Here is a 20,763-nt window from a genome sequence, read left to right on the forward strand (position 1 = left end):
TCCAAAGCTGTGCTATTCTAGAGTCACCCTTACTCCATTACTCCTGACGTAATAACTTTTACCAACTTCTGCAGATACACCGCTGTTAGCAAACTACTGAATGGTCCACTTATAACTAAGGGTGGAGTTCTGATCTCCCAGCTTTTGTCATTGAGACCTCTGCACTTCCTTTGTGGCTGTAATACTGTAACGCTGTAACATTATATACTGCACTCTGGTAATTTTCTCTATGCACTACCTGTTGTACCTGTGTATAACTTGAATTTACTCATGTACTACATGATTTGACTGGATAGTATCTTGGTACATGTGACAATAATAAACCAATACCTATACTCATACTGATACACTAGATATACTCGATTAGTTAGCCAGTATCTCTTGTTCTTAATATTCTTATCCATATGTTCATTAGTGTTGTTCCATCCTCTTTCATTCCTGCAGAGAATTGCTATTCCTCTGACTCTGCCCTCTTCTGTATTTTTTGAACATTTAGTGCTTGTGACTTTGATAACCATCTGCCACTCTCTGGAATTCTTTTCCTAATTCCCTCTAGCTCTCAACGATGCATCTCCTTTTAAGTCCTTCTTAAAGCTTACCTTATTATTGTTGTTTGTGCTACACTACATCATTTAGATTGGCTTAGGATGTTTTAATATATTTGTGCTGGAGATAAAAGTAAGGGTGCTGTTATATAGCAGCCAATTCATTTGCAAACAGTAGAGGGAACAGTTGACTTGTGGTGTTTGGACCAGCAACCAAGTTGGGAAAAGGGAAGTACAACGAGATCTGGGATTCCTTGTTCACCAGTCACTGAAAGTAAGCATGCAGGTACAGCAGGCATTGAAGAAAGCGAACGGCATGTTGGCCTTTGTAACAAGAGGAGTTTAGTATAGGAGCAAAGAGGTCCTTCTGCAGTTGTACATGACCCTAGTGAGACCACACCTGGAGTATTGTGTGCAGTTTTGGTCTAATTTGAGGAAAAACATTCTTGCTATTGAGGGAGTGCAGCGTAGGTTCACGAGGTTAATTCCCGGGATGGCGGCTCTGTCATATGTTGATAGAATGGAGCGGCTGGGCTTGTATACTTTGGAATTTAGAAGCATGAGAGGGGAACTTATTGAAACATATAAGATTATTAAAGGTTTGGCCACGCTAGAGGCAGGAAACGTGTTCCCGATGTTGGGGGAGTCCAGAACCAGGGGCCACAGTTTAAGAATAAGCGGTCAGCCATTTAGAACGGAGATGCGGATAAACTTTTTCACAGAGGGTGAATTCTCTGCCTCAGAAGGCAGTGGAGGCCAATTCTCTGGATGCTTTCACGAGAGAGGTAGATAGAGCTCTTAAACATAGCTTGACTCCTCTTAAAGGAGTCAAGGGATATGGGGAAAAGGCAGGAACAGGGTACTGATTGAGGATGAGTGAATGTGAACAGTGAATGGCAGTGCCGGCTTGAAAGGCCGAATGGCCTGCTCCTGCACCTATTGTCTATGGTCTATAAACTAAACTAAACTCAAACTCAGGTTATGGATTCATCCCCACCGTGACAAGTTATGATATTTACAACATCGGAAGAACTATTGAGAACTCTTTTGTTATATTAAAAATGGAGAGCAGTTGGAAGAACTCGGCATGTATAAGGTAGTATCTGTGGAGGGAAATGGACAGTTGGTGTTTTGGGTTGTGACCCTTCATCTAGACTGAAAGACCAGAGGGAAAGTAAATGTTTTGTTGTAACAACTCAGAAGTTCACAAAGCCTCTCAGGAAATGGTGCCTTCCACTCCCACCTCTTTTTTGTCGCTAGTCTCCTTTAAGTAATGTTCCCAGGGGAACTTATAATGGACATGATCAATTCATCTTCTTGCTGTTATTGCTTGCACTCTTGGACAAGAGGCAAGGAAACTGGAAGAAATTTAGCTTTTTCTCAGACAGCACGTTGGAAACTTTAACATTCTCCTGCATGAACGGAGCAGACGATATGGTGCCTTAACAGGTCAAGCGTGATGCCCAAAATCTGATTGAAGAGAAAGGGTTCTGATGTTGGAAGTAGAGCAAGGGAATTTCAAAGCCTCTTGACAAGCTGCATGAGAGTTTGTGTAATGACAACCATGACAGAGCAGAAGGAGAGGGAATTATCCAGTGGACTTGAATTTCAATAAAGTCAGAGCAAGTACACGAGGCTGGGGGAGGGGGACAGAGTTGAGTTTCAAATATTGGGATCACTTAGTGGAGCAGGATTGGGATTCTGATCGGGATCTCTGCATTTTAACGGGGAACCACAGCAGATTACTACGTCTGGGATCTTGCATGGGTTAGGAAAAGGGTGGAATGGATCTGGATGAGTTAGAATTTATGCGGGGAGGAGCTTGGCATTGATAGGATTGAACATACATTGGGATGACATTGACTTTATGATGTGCAATATTAAACTGCACGGAAATAGACCCGCTAGTCCATCATAGCAAGGTGGGGGGACAGCAAATACTTATTTATTCTTGTTCAGTTGTCTTTGATGCCTTGACATTCCAAGTGTTCATCTAAATACTTATTAAATATTGTGAGGCCTCACCCTCCACCACCATAGAGTCGTAGAGTTAAGAATGATACAGTGTGGAAACAGGCACTTCGGCCAAACTCACCCACACCGGCCAACAATATCCCAGCTACACTAGTCCCTCTTGCCTGCGCTTGGTCCATATCCCTCCAAACCTGTCCTATCCAACTGTCTAACTGTCTAATTGTTTCTTAATTGATTGGATAGTCCCAGCCTCAACTACTCCCTCTGGCAGCTTGTTCCATTCACCCACCACCCTTTGTGTGGAAAATGTTATGCCTCGGATTCCTATTAAATCTTTTCCCCTTCACCTTGAACCTATGCCCTTTGGTCCTCAATTCCCCTGCGCTGGGCAAAAGACTCTGTGCATCTACCCAATCTATTCCTGTCATAATTTTGTATACCTCTATAAGATCTCCCCTTATCCCCCTGCACTCCATGGAATAGAGGCCCAGCCTATGCAACCTCTCCCTACAGCTCACACCCTCTAGTCCTGGCAACATCCTCGTAAATCTTTTCTGAACCCTTTCAAGCTTGACAATATCTTTCCACTAACATGGTGCTCAGAACTGAACACAATATTCTAAATGTGGTCTCACTAACGTCTTGCACAACTGCAACATGACCTCTCAACTTCTATACTCAATGCTCTAACTGATGAAGGCCAAAGTGCCAAAAGCCTTTTTTGACCACCTTATCTACCTGCGACTCCACCTTCATCTACTTGCGACTCGACCTTCTCTGGGTTAATAATGGTTTGGAATTGAAATAGCAGATCAGATTAGGAGATGATATCTAGGTTATTAGGTCACGTTGGATGTTAAAGTGGAAGGATCTATTTTTTGTGACAAGGTCAGAGACAAAGAGTGCAGCAAAGATTGACAACTGTTGAGGCTGCATTTGGAATACTATGTTCAGTTTTGGTCACCCTGCTATAGGAACGATGACGTTAAGCTGGAAAGAGTGCATAGAAGATTAATGAAGATGTTGCCAGGACTCAAGGCCCGAAGCTATAGGGAGAGGCCGGGCAAGCTAAGACATTACATCTTGAGTGCAGGAGGCTAAGGGATGATCCTATAGAGATGTATAGTATCATAAGGGAAATTGATAGGGTGGATGTACAGTCTTTTGCCCAGGGTGGGGGAATCAAGAATCAGAGGACATAGGTTTAAGGTGAGAGGGGAAAGATTTCAAAGGGGACGGAGAGGCAACTTTTTTTCACTCAGAGGGTGGTGGGTAAATGTAGTGAGCTACCAGAGGAGGTAGTTGAGGCAGGTACTATAACCACATTTAAAAGACGCTTGGACAGGTGCATGGATTGGATAGGTTTAGAGGGTTATGGATCAAGTGCAGGCAAATAGGACTAGCTTAGATGGGGAATCCTGGTTGGCATAGATGGGTTGGGCTGAAGGGCTTGTTTCTGTGCTATATGACTATTCTTTTACACAGCTATTAAAGCTCATCAGGAGCTTGATTATTCAGTCCACTGAATCCTGACCTAATCTAGGTTGGTACATTGGTGTGGTACTGAAGGAGCGCTATATTGCTAGTGATGCCTACATCTGGTTGATACTGTGGGTGTTGTGGTTGAAGATCCCACTGCACTACGTTCTCCGAATCAAATATTTATTCATTTTCTGATCAAAGCTCTGATGGAACTGCTGCCTTACAGCGCCAGAGACCAGGGTTTGATCCTGACTACGGGTGCTGTCTGTACGGAGTTTATATGTTCTCCCTGTGACCTTGTGGGTTTTCTCCAGATACTCCGGTTTCCTCCCACACTGCAAAGGCGTACAGTTTTGTAGGTTAATGGGCTGTGGTAAAAATTGTAAATTGTCCCTTGTGTGTTGGATAGTGCTAGTGTACAGGAATAACACTGGTCAGCGCGGACTCGTTGGGCCGAAGGGCGCTTTTCCGCATTGTATCTGTAAAGTCTAGAGACAAAGTGGGCTGAAGGGCATCTGGACGACTATGACTTTTCATGGCATTTGTCTTAAACGTCTGTGTGGAACGAGACAATGTACAATTCGATTTATTGTATAATAAAGGGCATTGTAGCCTGACTAGTTTCTCAATGAATTGATTTGGCTTGCTTCCAAAGATAATCCCTTTCTGTCATATTTCAGGAATTTACCCTGTGTAATGATTCATGTTCAGTTTATCATGTGAAATTTGTGAGGGAGAAAAAAGGTTTCTTTGAAACACTGACGAGTAAAAGCAGAAATGTTCTTAATGTGTTTGTGCTCCTTTAAAGCAGGTTTTGGAAGAACTGCGAATCATAAGCTTTCTGATGTTCCTTTTGGAAATGTGGATACGCTTTCTTACACCCGGAATCGTGACTTGTTGATAGATTCACATATTTATTTGTTTTCATTTTGTCTATGTTGGTGTGCTTTTGACACATCAATTATGCCTACATGTCAGACTATCAATTCATTTGATGAATAATAACAAATAACTCTGCAGATTCGGCTAACATGAATCAAAAAGCAGAAAATGTTGGAAATACCCAACAAGTCAGGCAGCATTAATAGAAAGAGAAACTGAATTAGTTTTGGTATTTGGATTGGTATCGGTTTACTGTTGTCGCAAGTACTGGGCTAGATATAGTGAAACATTTTGTTTGCGTACTTATCCAGTCAAATGAGTACATTCAAGCTATATGCAAGTATAACAGGGAGTGCAAAGCGAAAGAGAAAAATACCAGGGCACAGGATATAGTGTTCAGATTCAGATTCAAAGATTCAGATTCAGAACATAGTGAACATAGTGTTCCAAACATCACAGCATGACAGTAGCAGAGTCAATACAGATACAAAATAAGTGAGATAGGTTGGCCGATTGGTTTTATATGTGAGGACCATTCAGTCATCTGATCACAACAAGGAAGAAGCTGTTCCTGAATCTGGTGGTATGTGCTTTTAAGCTTTTTATCTTATGACAATTGGAGAGGGGAGAAGAGGAAATGACTCGGCAAAAATAGTCCTCGATTATGTTGGGTGCTTTCTCAAGGCAGTGTGAAGTGTAGATGGAGTCATTGGACAGGCTACATCCATAACTTTCTGCAATTTCATGCAGTCTATTGTGAAACCAAATTGTGATGTATCTTGATAGGATACTTCCACAAAGCATCTTTTGAAAAGTTATCAAAATAAAGAGGGCCAACCTTATCAGACTGCCAATTCAGAGCTGCATTGGAAAAGAATAGTTATCCCGGGAGTTCCCACTGACATTCCCAATCATTCCTGGGACTAGGAGCTCTATGTAATTTCCCCATAGGAACATTGGACTGTGAATTACATCATCTGTATGTGACAGATGTGGACATTATGCAAAGGTCCTTCAAGTGGGGTAATGCACATTCAAATTTCCAAAGTAACGAAGAAATGGCCATTATCTAGTTTCACTCTGGGGAAAGTCAGTCGTCAATCATGTAATGCTGGCAAAACAGTGTGGTGTTTTTTGACTGTCATCCCTTTAGTGATTACATTGGAAACCAATCAAAGGATCTCCTAAAGCCAATAGAACGTTTTTAAAAAAAAATGTTATTGGTGTAGCGATGGCATCAAAATGGCAACAATAATCTCACTACCATTTTATAATTGGCATTGATTTTAAAAAGCATCTATATCTTGGAATCAAATGCTTCAGATTTATAGGCACTTTAAAGCTAATGGCATGAATGGCTAGGTTTTGTTGGTAATGGGGCTGGTGAAGGTATCTTTGTTTAATTGGGATTTCGGATGGAGGAGAGACCCTAAATAAAGGGATTTGAATGTGTGAAGCTTTCATTCATAGATACATAGATAATAGGTGCAGGAGTAGGCCCTTCGAGCCAACACTGCCATTCAATGTGATCATGGCTGATCATCCACATTCAGCACCCTATTCCTGCCTTCTCCCCATACCCTTTGAGCTCTAAGAGCTCTATCTAACTCTCTTGAATGCATCCAATGAATCGGACTCCACTGTCTTCTGAGGCAGATAATTCCACAAGTTCACAACTCTCTGTGTGAAAAGGTTTTCCTCATCTCAGTTCTATATGGCTATCTTCAACTGTGACCCCTGGTTTTGTAATCCCCCAAAATCGGGAACATGTTTCCTGCATCTGGTGTGTCCAATCCCTTAATAATTTTATACATTTCTATAAGATATCCTTTCATCCTTCTAAATTCCAGTGAACACAAGCCCAGTTGTCCATTCTTTCATCATATGACAGTCCCGCCAGCCCGGGAATTAACCTTGTGAACTTATGCTGCACTCCCTCGATAGCAAGAATGTCCTTCCTCAAATGAGGGGACCAAAATTGCACTCAATACTCCAGGTGTGGTCTCATCAGGGCCCTGTACAACTGCAGAAGGACCTATTTGCGCCTATACTCCTCATTATGAAGGCCAACATGCCATGAGCTTTCTTCACTGCCTGTTGTACTTGCATGCTTACTTTTAGTGACTGATATACAAGGACACCCAGATCTCGTTGTACATTCCCTTTTCCTAACCTGACACCATTCAGATAATAATCTGGCTTCCCGTTCTTGCCAGCAAAGTGGATAACCTCATATTTATCCACATTATACTACATCTGCCATGCTTCTACCCATTTACCCAACCTGTCCAATTCATCCTGCATCCTTACAGCATCCTCTTCACAGTTCACACTGCCACCCAGTTTTGTGCCATCTTCAAATTTGCTAATGTTACTTTTAATTCCTTCATCTAAATCATTAATTCATATTGTAAATAGCTGCGGCCCCAGCACCGAGCCTTGCGGCATCCCACTAGTCACTGCCTGCCATTCTTAAAAGGACCCGTTGATCCCTACTCTTTGTTTCCTGTCTGCCAACCAATTTTCTATCCATGGCAATACCCTACCCCCAATGCCATGTGCTCTAATTTTGCAAACAAATCTCCTGTGTGGGACCTTATCAAAGGCTATCTAAAAGTCCAGGTACACTACATCCACTGGCTCTCCCTTGTCCATTTTATTTGTTACATCCTCAAAAAATTCCAGAAGATTTGTCAAGCATGATTTCCCCTTCGTAAATCCATGCTGACTTGGATTTCGTCCTGAATTTCGTCCCAGTATCCATCCTGTTACTGCTATCCAAATGCGCCACTATTACATCTTTGATAATCGACTCCAGCACCTTCCACACCACCAATGTCAGGCTAACTGGCCTATAATTTCCTGCTTTCTCTCTCCCTCCTTTCTTGAAATGTGGGAAAACATTAGCTACCCTCCAATCCACCTCATTCATATGGGGTGTTTTGGTCTGAGGTTTTAGTTTTAGAGAAACATTGTGGAAACAGGCCCTTTGACCCATCCAGTCTGTGCCGATCAGTGATCCCCATACACTAATTCTATCCTACCGGTTAGGGATATTTACAGAAGCCAATTAACCTACAAACCTGCACATCTTTGGAGTGTTGGAGGATACTGGAGCACCCGGAGAAAACCCGCATGGTCACAGGGAGATCATGCAATCTCCATACATGCAGCACCTGTAGTCAGGATTGAATCTGGGTCTCTGCCGCTGTAAGGCAGCAACTCTGCCGCTGCGCCACTGTGCAGGTGAGGGACTGGAGGATGTATTGGGACATGTATATCACTCATCCCACCTTGAAGGAATGAGGCTGCAAAACAACGATGTCCTCGCTCGGTCTGGGGTGGGGAGGGCCGTGATGATGACCCAGTGTTGAGGGGTCGAAGGTCAAGGGAGGGACAGTGAATGTCTTGCTCCAGCCCTGAAGGAGAGGCCAAAGGTTAGAATGTAAGGTTGGGAGTAAGCACCAATCTGATCGCTGTAGGCAAAACCTGCAAACCATGTTTCCTCAATTCGCACTGACAAATTCTTCTTTGTGGTGGGGCAATACTTTTATTTCTTTTGATCATACCCACGTGTAAAGGAATAATAAAAATGTAACTCTGATCTGTGACAAGCAGCATCTGGTGCAGGAGAGACGACGGGCAAATCGGCTACAAATCCTTTGTAAAACCGCTGCCCTGCCTCGCATTGAACTGGGGTTCAGCAAAAAAATGCTAACTGGCCATGCTGAGGAGACTGGAGTTCATAAGACCATTAGACCGAGGTGCAGAATTAGCACATGGAGTCTACTCTGCCATTCAATCAAGGCTGATCTGTTTTTCCCCCTCTCAACCCCATTCTCCTAACCCTTGACACCCTTACTAATCATGAATCTATCAATCTCTGCTTTAAAAATAGCCAATGCACTATGCTTTGTGGAAACAGTCGAAGCCTGAAGTCTGAAGAAGTGTCTCGGCCTTCTCGTCACCTATTCCTTTTTTTCAGAGATGCTGCCTGACTTGCTGAGTCAACTCCAGCACTTTGAGTCTATCTTAGGTATAAACCATCATGTGCAGTTCCTTCCTACACATGCTGTGTTGTGACAGACACCATTAACAAAACAAAGCATCAGATTGAAACCGGGGCACAATAGAGTACTGACAGCAATATAGATTCTGATTGCTATTGTGTCTCGTGAAGTCTTGGACAGTTTGGAAAATACTGCTTCAGATTGAGTTAAATATTTGCATGTGAAGGAACTAGACCTTGGTTCCCTTTCCATATCCGCTGGTATATCCCCAATATTATTATTAATTGGAAGGTGGGGACTTTTTTCTGTACAAAAATAAAAACTTCCTGATTATTTGCAAATTACGCATGCCAACATCTCGTATCTTTTCTCGATACCAGTGATTGGAGGGCTTGCAACTTTCTGGAACAAAGCTTCACACTTGGTGGTTAATTCTTTAAAAGAGAGAAAGCAAGGAAGGTGATACAAGTGACCTAAAGAGCAGAAACCATGTGAGTTGCCTGATTCTTTATTTGTTGTATTTAATGTCCATGTGGTCTTTGAGTCATTGCTTAAATTTTAATTGTAAAGGTTCAGACTCTGCCTGGGATTTCGTGTAATGGTTCCATCCTCAAGTTTAATTCAGAGATATTGCATGGAAACAGGCCCTTTGGGCCACTGAGTCTGCGTCGACCAGCAGTCCCTGTACATTAGCACTATCCTGCACACTGGGGACATTTTGCCATTTACAGAGGCCAATTAACTTACACACCTGCATGTCTTTGGAGTGTGGGAGAAAACCGGCCACCCAGAGAAAGCGTATGCTGTCACGGGTAGAACGAAACTCCGTACAGACAGCGCCCATAGTCAGGATTTAACCCAGGTCTCTGGCACTGTATACAACATTTGAAAGACATTTGGACGGGTACATGGATAGGAAAGGTTTAGTGGGAAATGGGCCACAAATGACCAGGTGGGACTGGTATAGATGGGGTATCTTTGTTGGTATGGGCAAGTTTGGCCGAAGGGCCTGTTTCCATGCTGTATGAATCTTATTCTGTGACAGAGAGTAAAGAACAGTACAGCACAGGGTCAAGCACTTTGGTTCACAATGTCCATACCGAACATGTTGCTCAGTTAAACTAATCACCTTTGCCTGTATGAGCTCCATATAATACTAGAAGATAAAAGTTAACTTAAGATAGTTAGGTTAGCTTCTATCTTCTGCTTCCTTCTTCAATGTTTTTAAAAAATTTTTAATTTTATTTATTAGAAAAATTATGTTAAGATATTACATTCTCTGTACAACTTTCTTCAGTGTTTAACACTTTTTATTTCATTCCTCCTGCATAATTTGATATTATTTCTCAAGTACCTTGGAGTTAGTCATACTGCATGGAAACAGGCCCTTTGGCTCAACAAGCCCACACTGACCAACATGCCCCATCTACACTAGTCCCACCTGGCTGTGTTTTGGCCCATATCCATTTAAACCTGTCCTATCAGTGTATCTGTCCAAATATTTTCAAATGTTCCTTGTTACAAATTTTGATCGCAGTGTATGTGGATCATGTAATCACTGGCATTAAGTTTGTAATAATCCAGAGTTGAATCCCACCGCAGTGAATTCATGGTTTTTCTCTCTACATTATTCGACCAACTGGATAACTCCATCTCCATTTAATCTCCACAACAACTCTGGGCTTCTTCTTGGGGATACTCCCTTTGTCCTGGCCATACCTATCCCACCTTCTCTGCAACTCGATGTCCCTCTTCAATTTTTTGTTTAGTTTAGAAATACAGTGTGGAAACAGGCCCTTTGGCCCACCGAGTACATGCCGACCAGCAATCACCCATTCACAATAGGTCGATGTTATCCCATGTTCGCATCTTATACACTACGGGCAATTTACAGAAGCCAATTAAACTACAAACCTGCACATCTTTGGAATGTGCCAGGAAACTGAAGCATCCAGAGAAAGCCCAAGCGGTCACAGGGAGAATATACAAACTCCACACTGATAGTACCCATAGTCAGGATCAAACCCGGGTCTCTGGCACTGTAAGGCAGCAGCTCTACCGCTGATGCAGTAGTTCTGATGGAAAGCCTTAAACCTGAAACATTAGCTTGGATTCTCTTTCCACAGATGCTGCCTGCTGAGGATGTCTGACATATTCTGTTTTTACCCCCCCCCCCCCCCCCCCCCCCCCCCCTATGGCTATGCTTCCTCGGGCTTGGTCTCTCGTAATTTCTCACTCCCAGCTCTCACCCAATGCTAGCAGCCCTGAAAATGTGTTAATGCCATGGATAAGCGGAGCAGAGCTAAGAAGATAACAGTTCTAGGGAGTGGTGATAGATATGATGGATTTAATGTCCATTGTCTGTGTTGTAAAATGATTGTATATTTTGGCAATGGCTGTATTTATAATGGAAGCTGAAAGTGATCCAAACAGTTCCTTCCAGCGGAGACTTGATCCTCAAGGATATCTCTGCCGGGACAGACTTCAGCTGTTCTTTACAGACGGCAGGCCTCCAGCCATGGGTTTAAATTTAATTTGCGTAAATAGTTTTAGAATCAACATTACTTGGAAACTGGAGATGGATTCCATTTGGAAAAGCTTTCCATTAACGCGACATGTCTTTAACTGGTCTGATGAAATTTGATAACTTTAGTTAGGGATATAGCGTATGTGCGATTTGATCTTCCCAGCTCCGTGGATACGTTACTGAAGCACCTATGACCCATGTAAGCCTTTTGCTCTTAAAACATACCATTTTAAGCCTTGTTTTCAGCCACTCGAGACATGTTTAAAATAAAACATGCCTATGGACAAGTTTTAACGAGAGGCCAGTTGCAGTGGGCAGTGATATAGTTTGTTAGTATCATGGTTCTAGCACTGGGCTAGCCATTCAGAAGCTTTGGTTGATGATCGCAATTAATTTAAATGTAGCTAATTAAATACACCCAGAGTTAAGAAGCTAAAATAGGTTCAATAGATTGTTGAAAAATGCAGTCTGGGTCACTTGGAAGAAGAGGAAGCAAATCCTCATCTGATCTGTCCTATATGTGACTCCACCTGTTCAGCAAAGTATTGTAATACTGAACATAGAACATTACAGCACAAAAACAGGCCCTTCGGCCCATAATGTGTGTGCCAAAACCGACTCTTATCTGCCTGCACATGGTTCAATGATTCTTTTATTGTCACGTGTACCATGGTACATTAAAGTACATTTTTTTGCACATAGATCAGTGAGATTATTGCCATAGTACATATACCTCCATTGTAGACAAAAATGCTGGAGAAACTCAGCGGGTGCTGCAGCATCTATGGAGCAAAGGAAAAAGGCAACGTTTCGGGCCGAAACCCTTCTTCAGACTTCTATTTTCTTCGCTCCATAGATGCTGCTGCACCCGCTGAGTTTCTCCAGCATTTTTGTCTACCTTCGATTTTCCAGCATCTGCAGTTCCTTCTTGAACACATATGCCTCCATTCCCTGCTTATCCATACGCCTATCCAAAAGTCTTCTTAAATGCCACTATTGTATCCGCCTCAACCACCACTCCCAGCAGCATGTTCCAGGCTTTCACCATTCTCTGTTTAAAAAAAAACAGTCCCCTGTTTTAGCATACCTGCTTTAAATGTTACATCTCTTACCTTAAAGCTATGCCCACTAGAATTTGCTTTTTTTTTTTCACCCTGGGGAAAACGTTTCTGAGTGTTTACCCTATTTGTGTCTCTGATCATTTTATATACTTTTTTTATCAGTTCTCCCCACTACCCAGAGACCCCTCCTCTGAAGTGGGTGGCAGGTCAATCAGCTTGAGGTAACTGGAGATGGGAAAAAATGGAAATAAAAACATAGAAAATGGGTGCAGGAGTAGTCCATTCGGCCCTTCGAGCCAGCACCGCCATTCAATATGATCATGGCTGATCGTCCCAAATTAGTACCCCGTTCCTGCTTTTTCCCCATATCCCTTGATTCTTTTAGCCCTAAGAGTTAAATCTAACTCTCTCTGGAAGACATCCAGTGAATTGGCCTCCACTGCCTTCTGTGGCAGAGAATTCCACAGATTCACAACTCTCTGGGTGAAAAGGTTTTTCCTCATCTCAGTCTTAAATGGCCTGCACCTTATTCTTAAACTGTGACCCCTGGTTCTGGACTCCCCAACATCGGGAACATTTTTCCTGCATCTAGCCTGTCCAATCCCTTAAGAATCTTATATGTTTCTATAAGATTCATAAGAATAAGAAGATAAGACTTTATTGCCTTCCATCACAGTGAGGAATGTGGGATAGTTGCTGTGGTGGATGTTTATGTTCTCTTGCAGCGCTATGGTGTATTCATGTCTTTTTAGCATTCCCAGCCCTTAGAAAATCTCACTGTTTTCCTCAATGATCCTCGCCGTGTATGATGGGCTCGCACTCATGCCATCAACCGCCTCCTTTCGCACAAGAAGCCCTAACTTTCCACACGTTAGTTTCCCAAATATGGGTTTCACATTCCCCTCCATTATTTGAAAGACAGCCCTATATTCTTTCTTACCTACTTTGACGTTCCCCTTTGCCTGCCCCACAGGCTTCATTGTATGTCCAGAGTATGACCTCAGTGTCACGTTCGTCTTCAGTAAGGCAAGACCAGTCTTTCTGAACAAGTGCTCTGGCAGGATGTCCACTTGAGCGCCAGAGTCAAGTTTGAACTCAATATTCACATTGTTGATGCTGCACATCTGTCCCCATTCACACGTCGACTCAATAACGACGTGAATCACGGCGTCAATGTAGAAGACATCAACGTCGTCGTCCACTGGTTCAGGCAGCGGTGAAGCGTTCATCTGGAAATCGATGTCGCGGCTCCAGTCCCTGGCCTTTTGTCTGATTCACCGGTCATGTTGTCGGAGACGTGGGCGGATGTTGGGCGCTCTATTTACCGGGCAGTCGGGGGATCTGGAAAGATGTCCAATCTCTCCGCAGGTATAACATCTCATGTACTGAGCGGGGCAGTCGTTGCCTTAATGGCCGCGGTTGCATGACCGGCAGACGGTATCCTTGCGCAAATCACAGATTTCTGTCTGTGGCTGTCTGGGTCACGAATCCCTGCCTTGGCCCCGTGGCCGACTGGTGCTGTCCCGTTTCACATCATCCACTGTCTCTTCGGTGTCGATGGCGGTTGGGGCAATCTGCTTCACGTGCTCGGCTGATACTTCTGCGATCATACACGTCACTGCATTTTTCCAGTGTTAAATCATCGCATTGTGGAAGTTTCTCCCGGAGCGGCTGGCTGGTGATGCCGCAGACAATTCTGTCTCGCAGCAACAAGTCATGTATAATGCCAAACTCACAATCATTAGCTAAAGTCTTCACTACAGTCGGGTAGCTGGAGAAGGTCTCCCCTCGCCGCTGATTACGTGTATTAAATAAGTATCTTGTGACAGTTAAGTTCTTTTTTGGTTATTTTTTGGAACTTACTCTTCAGCGGTTGTATTTTGTCACTTTCCTCAGGGGTGAACCAAAAGGTCTCATAAAGTACCTGAGCTGCTGGTCCAGCCACGTGGAGAAATGTTGCACACCAAATCTTTTCAGGCTTACCCGTCAGTTATGTTGCCGTCTTGTACAGTTGGAATGCCCTTATCCAGTCCTTCTAATTCTTGGCCAGTTTCCTCGCATGGAGAGTGGCCCTGGAGGCTTGACTTCTGCCATTCTTTTCTTTAGTTTTTTTTTGTTTTTTTTATTTTGACACCATGTAATGTTCTCTGTAAGGCCCTGTTGTGCTAGCACAATGAATACACATCCGCCATCTTGTAAGTAAGATTTTAATCTGAACAACCAACAGAAACTTCTAGAAGGTCACCTGACCTCAGTCACGAGGTACAGGCACATTTGCATGTACATCACATCCCCTTTTCCTAATCTGACACCATTCAGATAATAATCTGCCTTCCTGTTTTTGCCACCAAAATGGATAATGTCACATTTATCCACATTATACTGCATCTGCCACGCATCTGCCCACTCACCCAACCTAGCTACGCCACACTACAGCCTCGTAGCATCCTCCTTGCAGCTCACACAGCCACCCAGCTCTCACTGCCACAAACTTGGAGATGGATTTAAGAGAGAATTAGATAGAGCTCTAGGGGCTAGTGGAGTCAAGGGATATGGGGAGAAGTCAGGCATGGGTTATTTATTGGGGACAATCATCCATGATCACAATGAATGGCGGTGCTGGCTCGAAGGGCCGAATGTCTGCACATATTTTGTATGTCTATGTCACATTTAGTTCCTTCATATAAATCGTATTGTAAATAATTGGGGTCCCAGTGCTGAGCCTTGTGGCATTGATAGACAATAAATGATGGGCTTCTCAGGAACAGCAGTATTCTGTGAATGGATGCACTCTTTTCTTGAACAAAACCTATGTAGTAAGGCAATTTTTAGAATATAATCACACAGGACGGCAGAGTATAAGGGGCAGCACAGTGGCACAATGGTAGAGTTGCTGCCTGACAGCACCAGAGATTCTGGTTTGATCCTGACTTCGGGTGATGGCTGTATGGAGTTTGTACGTTCACCCTGTGACGGATTGGGTTTTCTCCGGGTGCTCCGGTTTCCTCCCACACGCCAAAGATGTACAGGTTTGTAGGTTGATTGGCTTTGGTAGGTAGTAAAATTGCCCCTAGTGTGTGTAGGCTAGTGTACGCGGTAATCGCTGGTTGGTGCAGACCCGAAGATCCTGTTTCCACGCTGTACCTCGAAAGGACATAGGTGAGACCACATCTGAAGTTTAGTTTGGTTTAGAGATACAGTGTGGAAACAGGCCCTATCTCTAAAGGGCATAGATGGGACCACATCTGAAGTTTAGTTTGCTTTAAAGATACAGCATGGAAATGGGCCCTTCATCCCACTGAATCCACGCCGACTATCGATCACCAGCTCGCACTAATTCCATGTTGTCCCACTTTCTCACTCCCTACACACCAGGGTCTATTAACAGAGGCTAATTAACCTGCTTTGGGATGTGGGAGGATACTGGATCACCCGGAGGGAACCTGTACGGTCACAGAGAAAACGTGCAAACTCCACACAGACACCACCCAAGGCCAGGATAGAACTTGGGTCTCTGGGCAGTGAGACAGTGGCTCTTCAAGCTGCACAACTATGCCGCCCGCCCATTGGCTGTGACTGAAGCGCTGGTTGTGGTTTTGATTTCCTTATTTAAGGAGGGATATGATTGAAATGGAGTTGAGGTTGGCTCCTGGGATGAAGGGTTTCCTTTAAAAGTGGGGTTGGCTTATACTCATTGGAGTTTCAAAGACTGATACAGGAAAGAAAATGGATAGGTGACATTTCGGATTGACACCCCACCTCGGACGCGAGCATTTGGAGCAAACCCACGCGGTCATAGGGAGAACATGCAAACTCCACACAGACTACACCCGAGGTCAGGTTGGAACCCGGGCGTTTGGTGCTGTGAGGCAGCAGCTCTACCAGCTGCACCGCAGTGCTGCCCTTTGCATCGAGAGAGAGAGAGAGCTTTCCAATAAGGAAATTGATTCTCCTTCATAAAAAGGAAAGATGCATGCGTAGTTATATAAATCACTTTGTGCGCAACATCACGCCCTTGGTAGAAATGACGTGTGGCCTTGCGTCTATCCTTCAAACAGAGAAATTATTCCAAAACATTCTTGTCCAATTCATATCTATAATATTTCAACTTCACTGCGAGTTTGTTAATATAAAATGACTTGAATTGCATTGGTGCATGCATTGTTTTAAGAAAATGACAGCTCAGATGCTATGAAGGACTCAAGATTTTGCAGCAGAATTGAAAGGAGCTCGGCATGAAAATGTCTTGTCATTTTGAAAAGGAACAGTGTTACCTGTTTAATCTCTCAGTTGTTACAAGGCATGACTATGATGGATTAACGAAGCGGTATGCTTAACTGAACAGCTTAGTTCAATGAATTGATTTGTTGCAAAAATGAACAAGATAAACAGCTATGCGTAATTGGAAAAAAGGGATCTTAAAAAAATTGTCCTCCGATTATCAGTTCTTTAAATAGTTTCTGTGTTGTACATGACTTGATTCCCAAGACAGGAAACTTAATATCTTTCTGTTTTGCCAGCTCAGAGAAATGTCTCAAAGTAAGACAGTCTTGTTCTATTGGGAGACCTTGTGACTCCATTGAGATATCGCACTGTGTAGGATTAGTGGTTTTTGTGGAGCAGATGCATTAAGTCCGCTGTTAAAGTCTTCCAGACTGCGTAAGTCTTTTAAAAAAAATTCTCTTTATCCAAAGAAGTTTAAACTTTTGCCAACCCATCTTCAGCGTCTTATGTTTTTGTTTAAAATCTTTTCACTGTGGTAAGGGCACATTTTACATTCCGTCTGTAGATTATCTGTGGAAAGAAAATAATAATTAACTGTTAGATGTGACTGAGCAGAGAGGAGCTCTCTTTTTATAAAATTTTCTTGAACTGTGACTAACATGCAATGAGACTTTGAATTTATTGTCGCTGAGACTATTTGATTTATTGTCTATCTGCAGTTGGATTCTTGAGAAGGTATTTGCGGTGGGAACAGTCCTATCTAATGCCACGGTAGTTGTTTAAAAACTGGAGCTTGTTCCCAGTTTGGTTGATGGAAGCATTTCGAGTTTTCTGAAATAAATTGGATAGACCCGAGAGGGGGGGAAAATAATTTACTGGACTACGGGGAAATTGAATGAACAGGACTGAATAGATAGGTCTACGGGAGTCAACATAGGCTTGACTGGCCAAATGGCCATTTCCTGAGCCACTGCGATCTTATGAATAATCAACATACCAGTAGGTCTGTTTCACATTTCCCCAGACCAGATTTTTTTTCTATTTTAACAATACCTCCTGTTGATTCTTTTTTAAATGACTCGTGCAACATCCTGCGAGTCTAGCTCTGAGCTAAATGCTCTCTTGTGTAGTGAACCATCTTGTTTAAAGCCATTCAGTTTGGACTCTCATTTCTTTGAGAGAAAAATATAGATTTCTGGCCTGATAGTTTTTTTTACTTTGGTGAGAAAATTACATACTTTGAGAAAAATCATTTTTTCCAGTGTATCATCTGGAGTATTCACTCCCAATTCTCAATTATTTTTATTTATTCTAAAGCGGGTCTTGTACCATGGTAGAACTGATTTATTTCTCTCTCTCTCTCTCTCTCTCTCTCTCTCTTTCTCTCTGTTCTGCATTATCTTTGTGAGTGCGCTTTTCAATAGGACTTCCGTTGTTTTTTCTGATACTTCCTTCAATTTCCATCTCTGTGCTCTATTTCTATCCCCGCAAGTTCATCCAGTGCAGAACTTGTGGTGAAAACTTTACCTTTTGTTTTCACTTTAAGTGACTATAAATCACTATTAGTCTTGTTTAGTCTGAGTATGCTGATCTTAAGATTGTAGTTGTTCTGCTTGCGGAACTGTTATACTGTTGAAGGTCTTCTATTGTAGTGATAACAAATAGCCTCCCCTCCTGAATTAATGTTTGTAAGAATCGCAAGCCGTTAGGATGAAACCAAGGACTGTTTACAAGTTGTGTGTGTGTGTGTGTGCGTGTGTGTGTGGTGAAATGGAAGCTGGAGTATGTGTCATCGTAGTACATAGTTGGGGTATGTGTCAGGAGAAGATTTCTGTCACTGTCACGGTCATAGAGATTTACAGCCCATTTTGCCCATCTCGCCCATACTGACCAAGTTTGCATATTGGGCTACTCCCATTTGCCTGCATTTGGTCCCGATAGCCCTTTAAATCCTTCCTGTCCCTATATCTGTCCAAATGTCTCTGATTCTGTTTAAATTCCCAGCATTTGCATACATTTATGAGGCATTTTGACTGCTCTGGCTGTGTATTTTTTCCAAATGTAATAATTTGCAGAGTAATGTTTAAGGTGATGGAAATATCACAGCAGATGAGGCTAAACTTGCCATTCTTAACTTCTCACCATTTCTGTTTTATTTGAGCTTGTTGGGTAATAATCAAATGTATGTGCAAAGGCAAGTCATTGTTTCCACGTTTACTCATTTCATCTTATGACTTGGAAGAGTTGGCTGTTTGAGTCCATGCCGACTCTAAGACCATTCACCTTGGTCCCTTCCCCTCACTTATTTTTTCTCTCGCACGACCGCCAACTCCCCTCTAATCCTCCTGCCACCCAGTTATATTGGAGGCAAATTATGGGAACTAGCAAACCTACCAACATGACTTTGGGTGGACACAAAATGCTGTAGTAACTCGGCGGGATAGGTAGCATCTCTGAAGAGAAGGAATGGTGACGTTTCGGGTCAGGACCCTTCTTCAGACGGGACCCGAAACATCACACATTTCTTCTCTCCAGGGATGCTGCCTGTTCCGCTGAATTACTCCAGCATTTTGTGTCTATCTTCAGTTTAAACCAGCATCTGCAGTTCCTTCCTAAACATGATTTTGGGATCTAGTAGAAAACTGAAGTGGCTGGGGTAAACCCATGCAGTCTCAGGAAGATTGTGTGAACTACATGTAGACAGCACCTGAGGTCAGGATCAGAGCTAGATCACTGGAGTTATGAGGCATCTGCATTATGTGCTGCACAACTGTACCCCCCCCCCATTGGATTTCTGTCTCGGTGGTATGTGTGTATCTCACTTACACTCTCCCTCAGAACTTGATATATTGCTGAGCTATTTGCTGAGACAACCTCCGTCGGTTTATTTCTGAAGTGGGATGATATAGTGGGATGAAGTGAGTTGGGATCTGTCAGCTTGTGACCAGAATAAGATCAAAAGCATTTACTTCACTAGTGATTAGGTATCTATACAGTCAAAGGATTGCTTTGTATGTGTTACTTGCAATCGTGATTTTCCACCGGTCGGTAATGTTTTTGTTAAATCTGCGAAAGCTCTATCTGACTCTGGATAAGCAACACTGTTTCATCTTGCAGTTTCATGCTGGGGGCACTTCTTCAATAAATGACAAAGGGCGGTATGTGGAATTAATGCTTGTATGTGTTCTGCCCATTAATAGCAGTGATAGTAGAGGTGGAAAAAGGGCTGGAGAAAGATATCAGTGTTTCATGCCCAGGAGTCCATTTTCCATTCTGGACTTGTTCTATGTGTATTGCCATGGAAATGTCTAAGGGAGAGTGGCATTTTGTTTTCTTCTAGAAGATTGCTTTTGACAGTTTAGTTTATTGTCACGTGTACCGAGGTTTTGTTGTAGCTTTTGTTGCATGCTAACCAGTCGGCTTCGAGATTATTGCATCCATTTGTGAATGCATTAAGGATCGAAATGGGACGGAACAAGTCCTGTCTCTCTTCATTAGGATCAATATCCTTTCCTCCATAATGGTGAGAGTTTTCCCCATTAATTATCATTGCAGCTCGGGTGTGGGAAGATGTAATAGAGATGTACAGCATAGAAACAGGCCCCTTGGCCCACCGCATGCAGGATGGCCATTGCGTCTATCTATACCATTTCCAGTTGCCTACATTCATTCCATATCCCTACTTGCTTATTCAATACCTACTGTATATACCCAAGGAGCTGCATAGGCTGGTTTGCCAGTCAGGTACATTCAAAGTACCTGTCCAGATGCCCCTTAAACATTGCTACAGTTCCTGCTCTACTACTTCCTCTGGCAGTTAATTCCAGATACCAACTACTATTTATGTGAGAAGTTTACATCCCAGAGTCCCCATAAACTTCCTGCATCTCTCCCTCAACCAGTCTTCTCTTATTTTAAACATCTCTGCTATGGGAACCAGACACTGCCTATCTCCCTTTCAATGCTTCTCCTAATTTTACATACGTTTATCATGTCACCTCTCAGCCTCCTTTGATCCAGTGAAAACCGACTTGGTCTATCCAAATGTAGAAACAAGG

The 20,763-nt window shown here is 42.9% G+C and overlaps 1 protein-coding gene across 4 annotated transcripts in view; it reads left to right on the forward strand.

Annotated features, from left to right (window-relative positions):
- arhgap28 (Rho GTPase activating protein 28) overlaps positions 1–20,763 on the forward strand; it is a 188,893-nt gene that overhangs the window by 34,074 nt on the left and 134,056 nt on the right. The window contains exons 2-3 of one of the 4 annotated variants that reach the window (XM_055633910.1): positions 9,274–9,384; positions 17,002–17,140. The exons of 2 other annotated variants lie outside the window; for them this stretch is intronic. Coding sequence is in view for 1 of the 2 variants with exons in the window: in XM_055633908.1 (XP_055489883.1) it covers positions 9,383–9,384 (2 nt within the window). In the remaining variant the exon portion in view is untranslated. The remainder of the gene's footprint in view (positions 1–9,273; positions 9,385–17,001; positions 17,141–20,763) is intronic. One more of the 4 variants, XM_055633908.1, reaches the window with a different exon arrangement.

This window comes from Leucoraja erinacea, chromosome 4 (assembly GCF_028641065.1).
Source record: "Leucoraja erinacea ecotype New England chromosome 4, Leri_hhj_1, whole genome shotgun sequence".
Taxonomy (NCBI): domain Eukaryota; kingdom Metazoa; phylum Chordata; class Chondrichthyes; order Rajiformes; family Rajidae; genus Leucoraja; species Leucoraja erinaceus.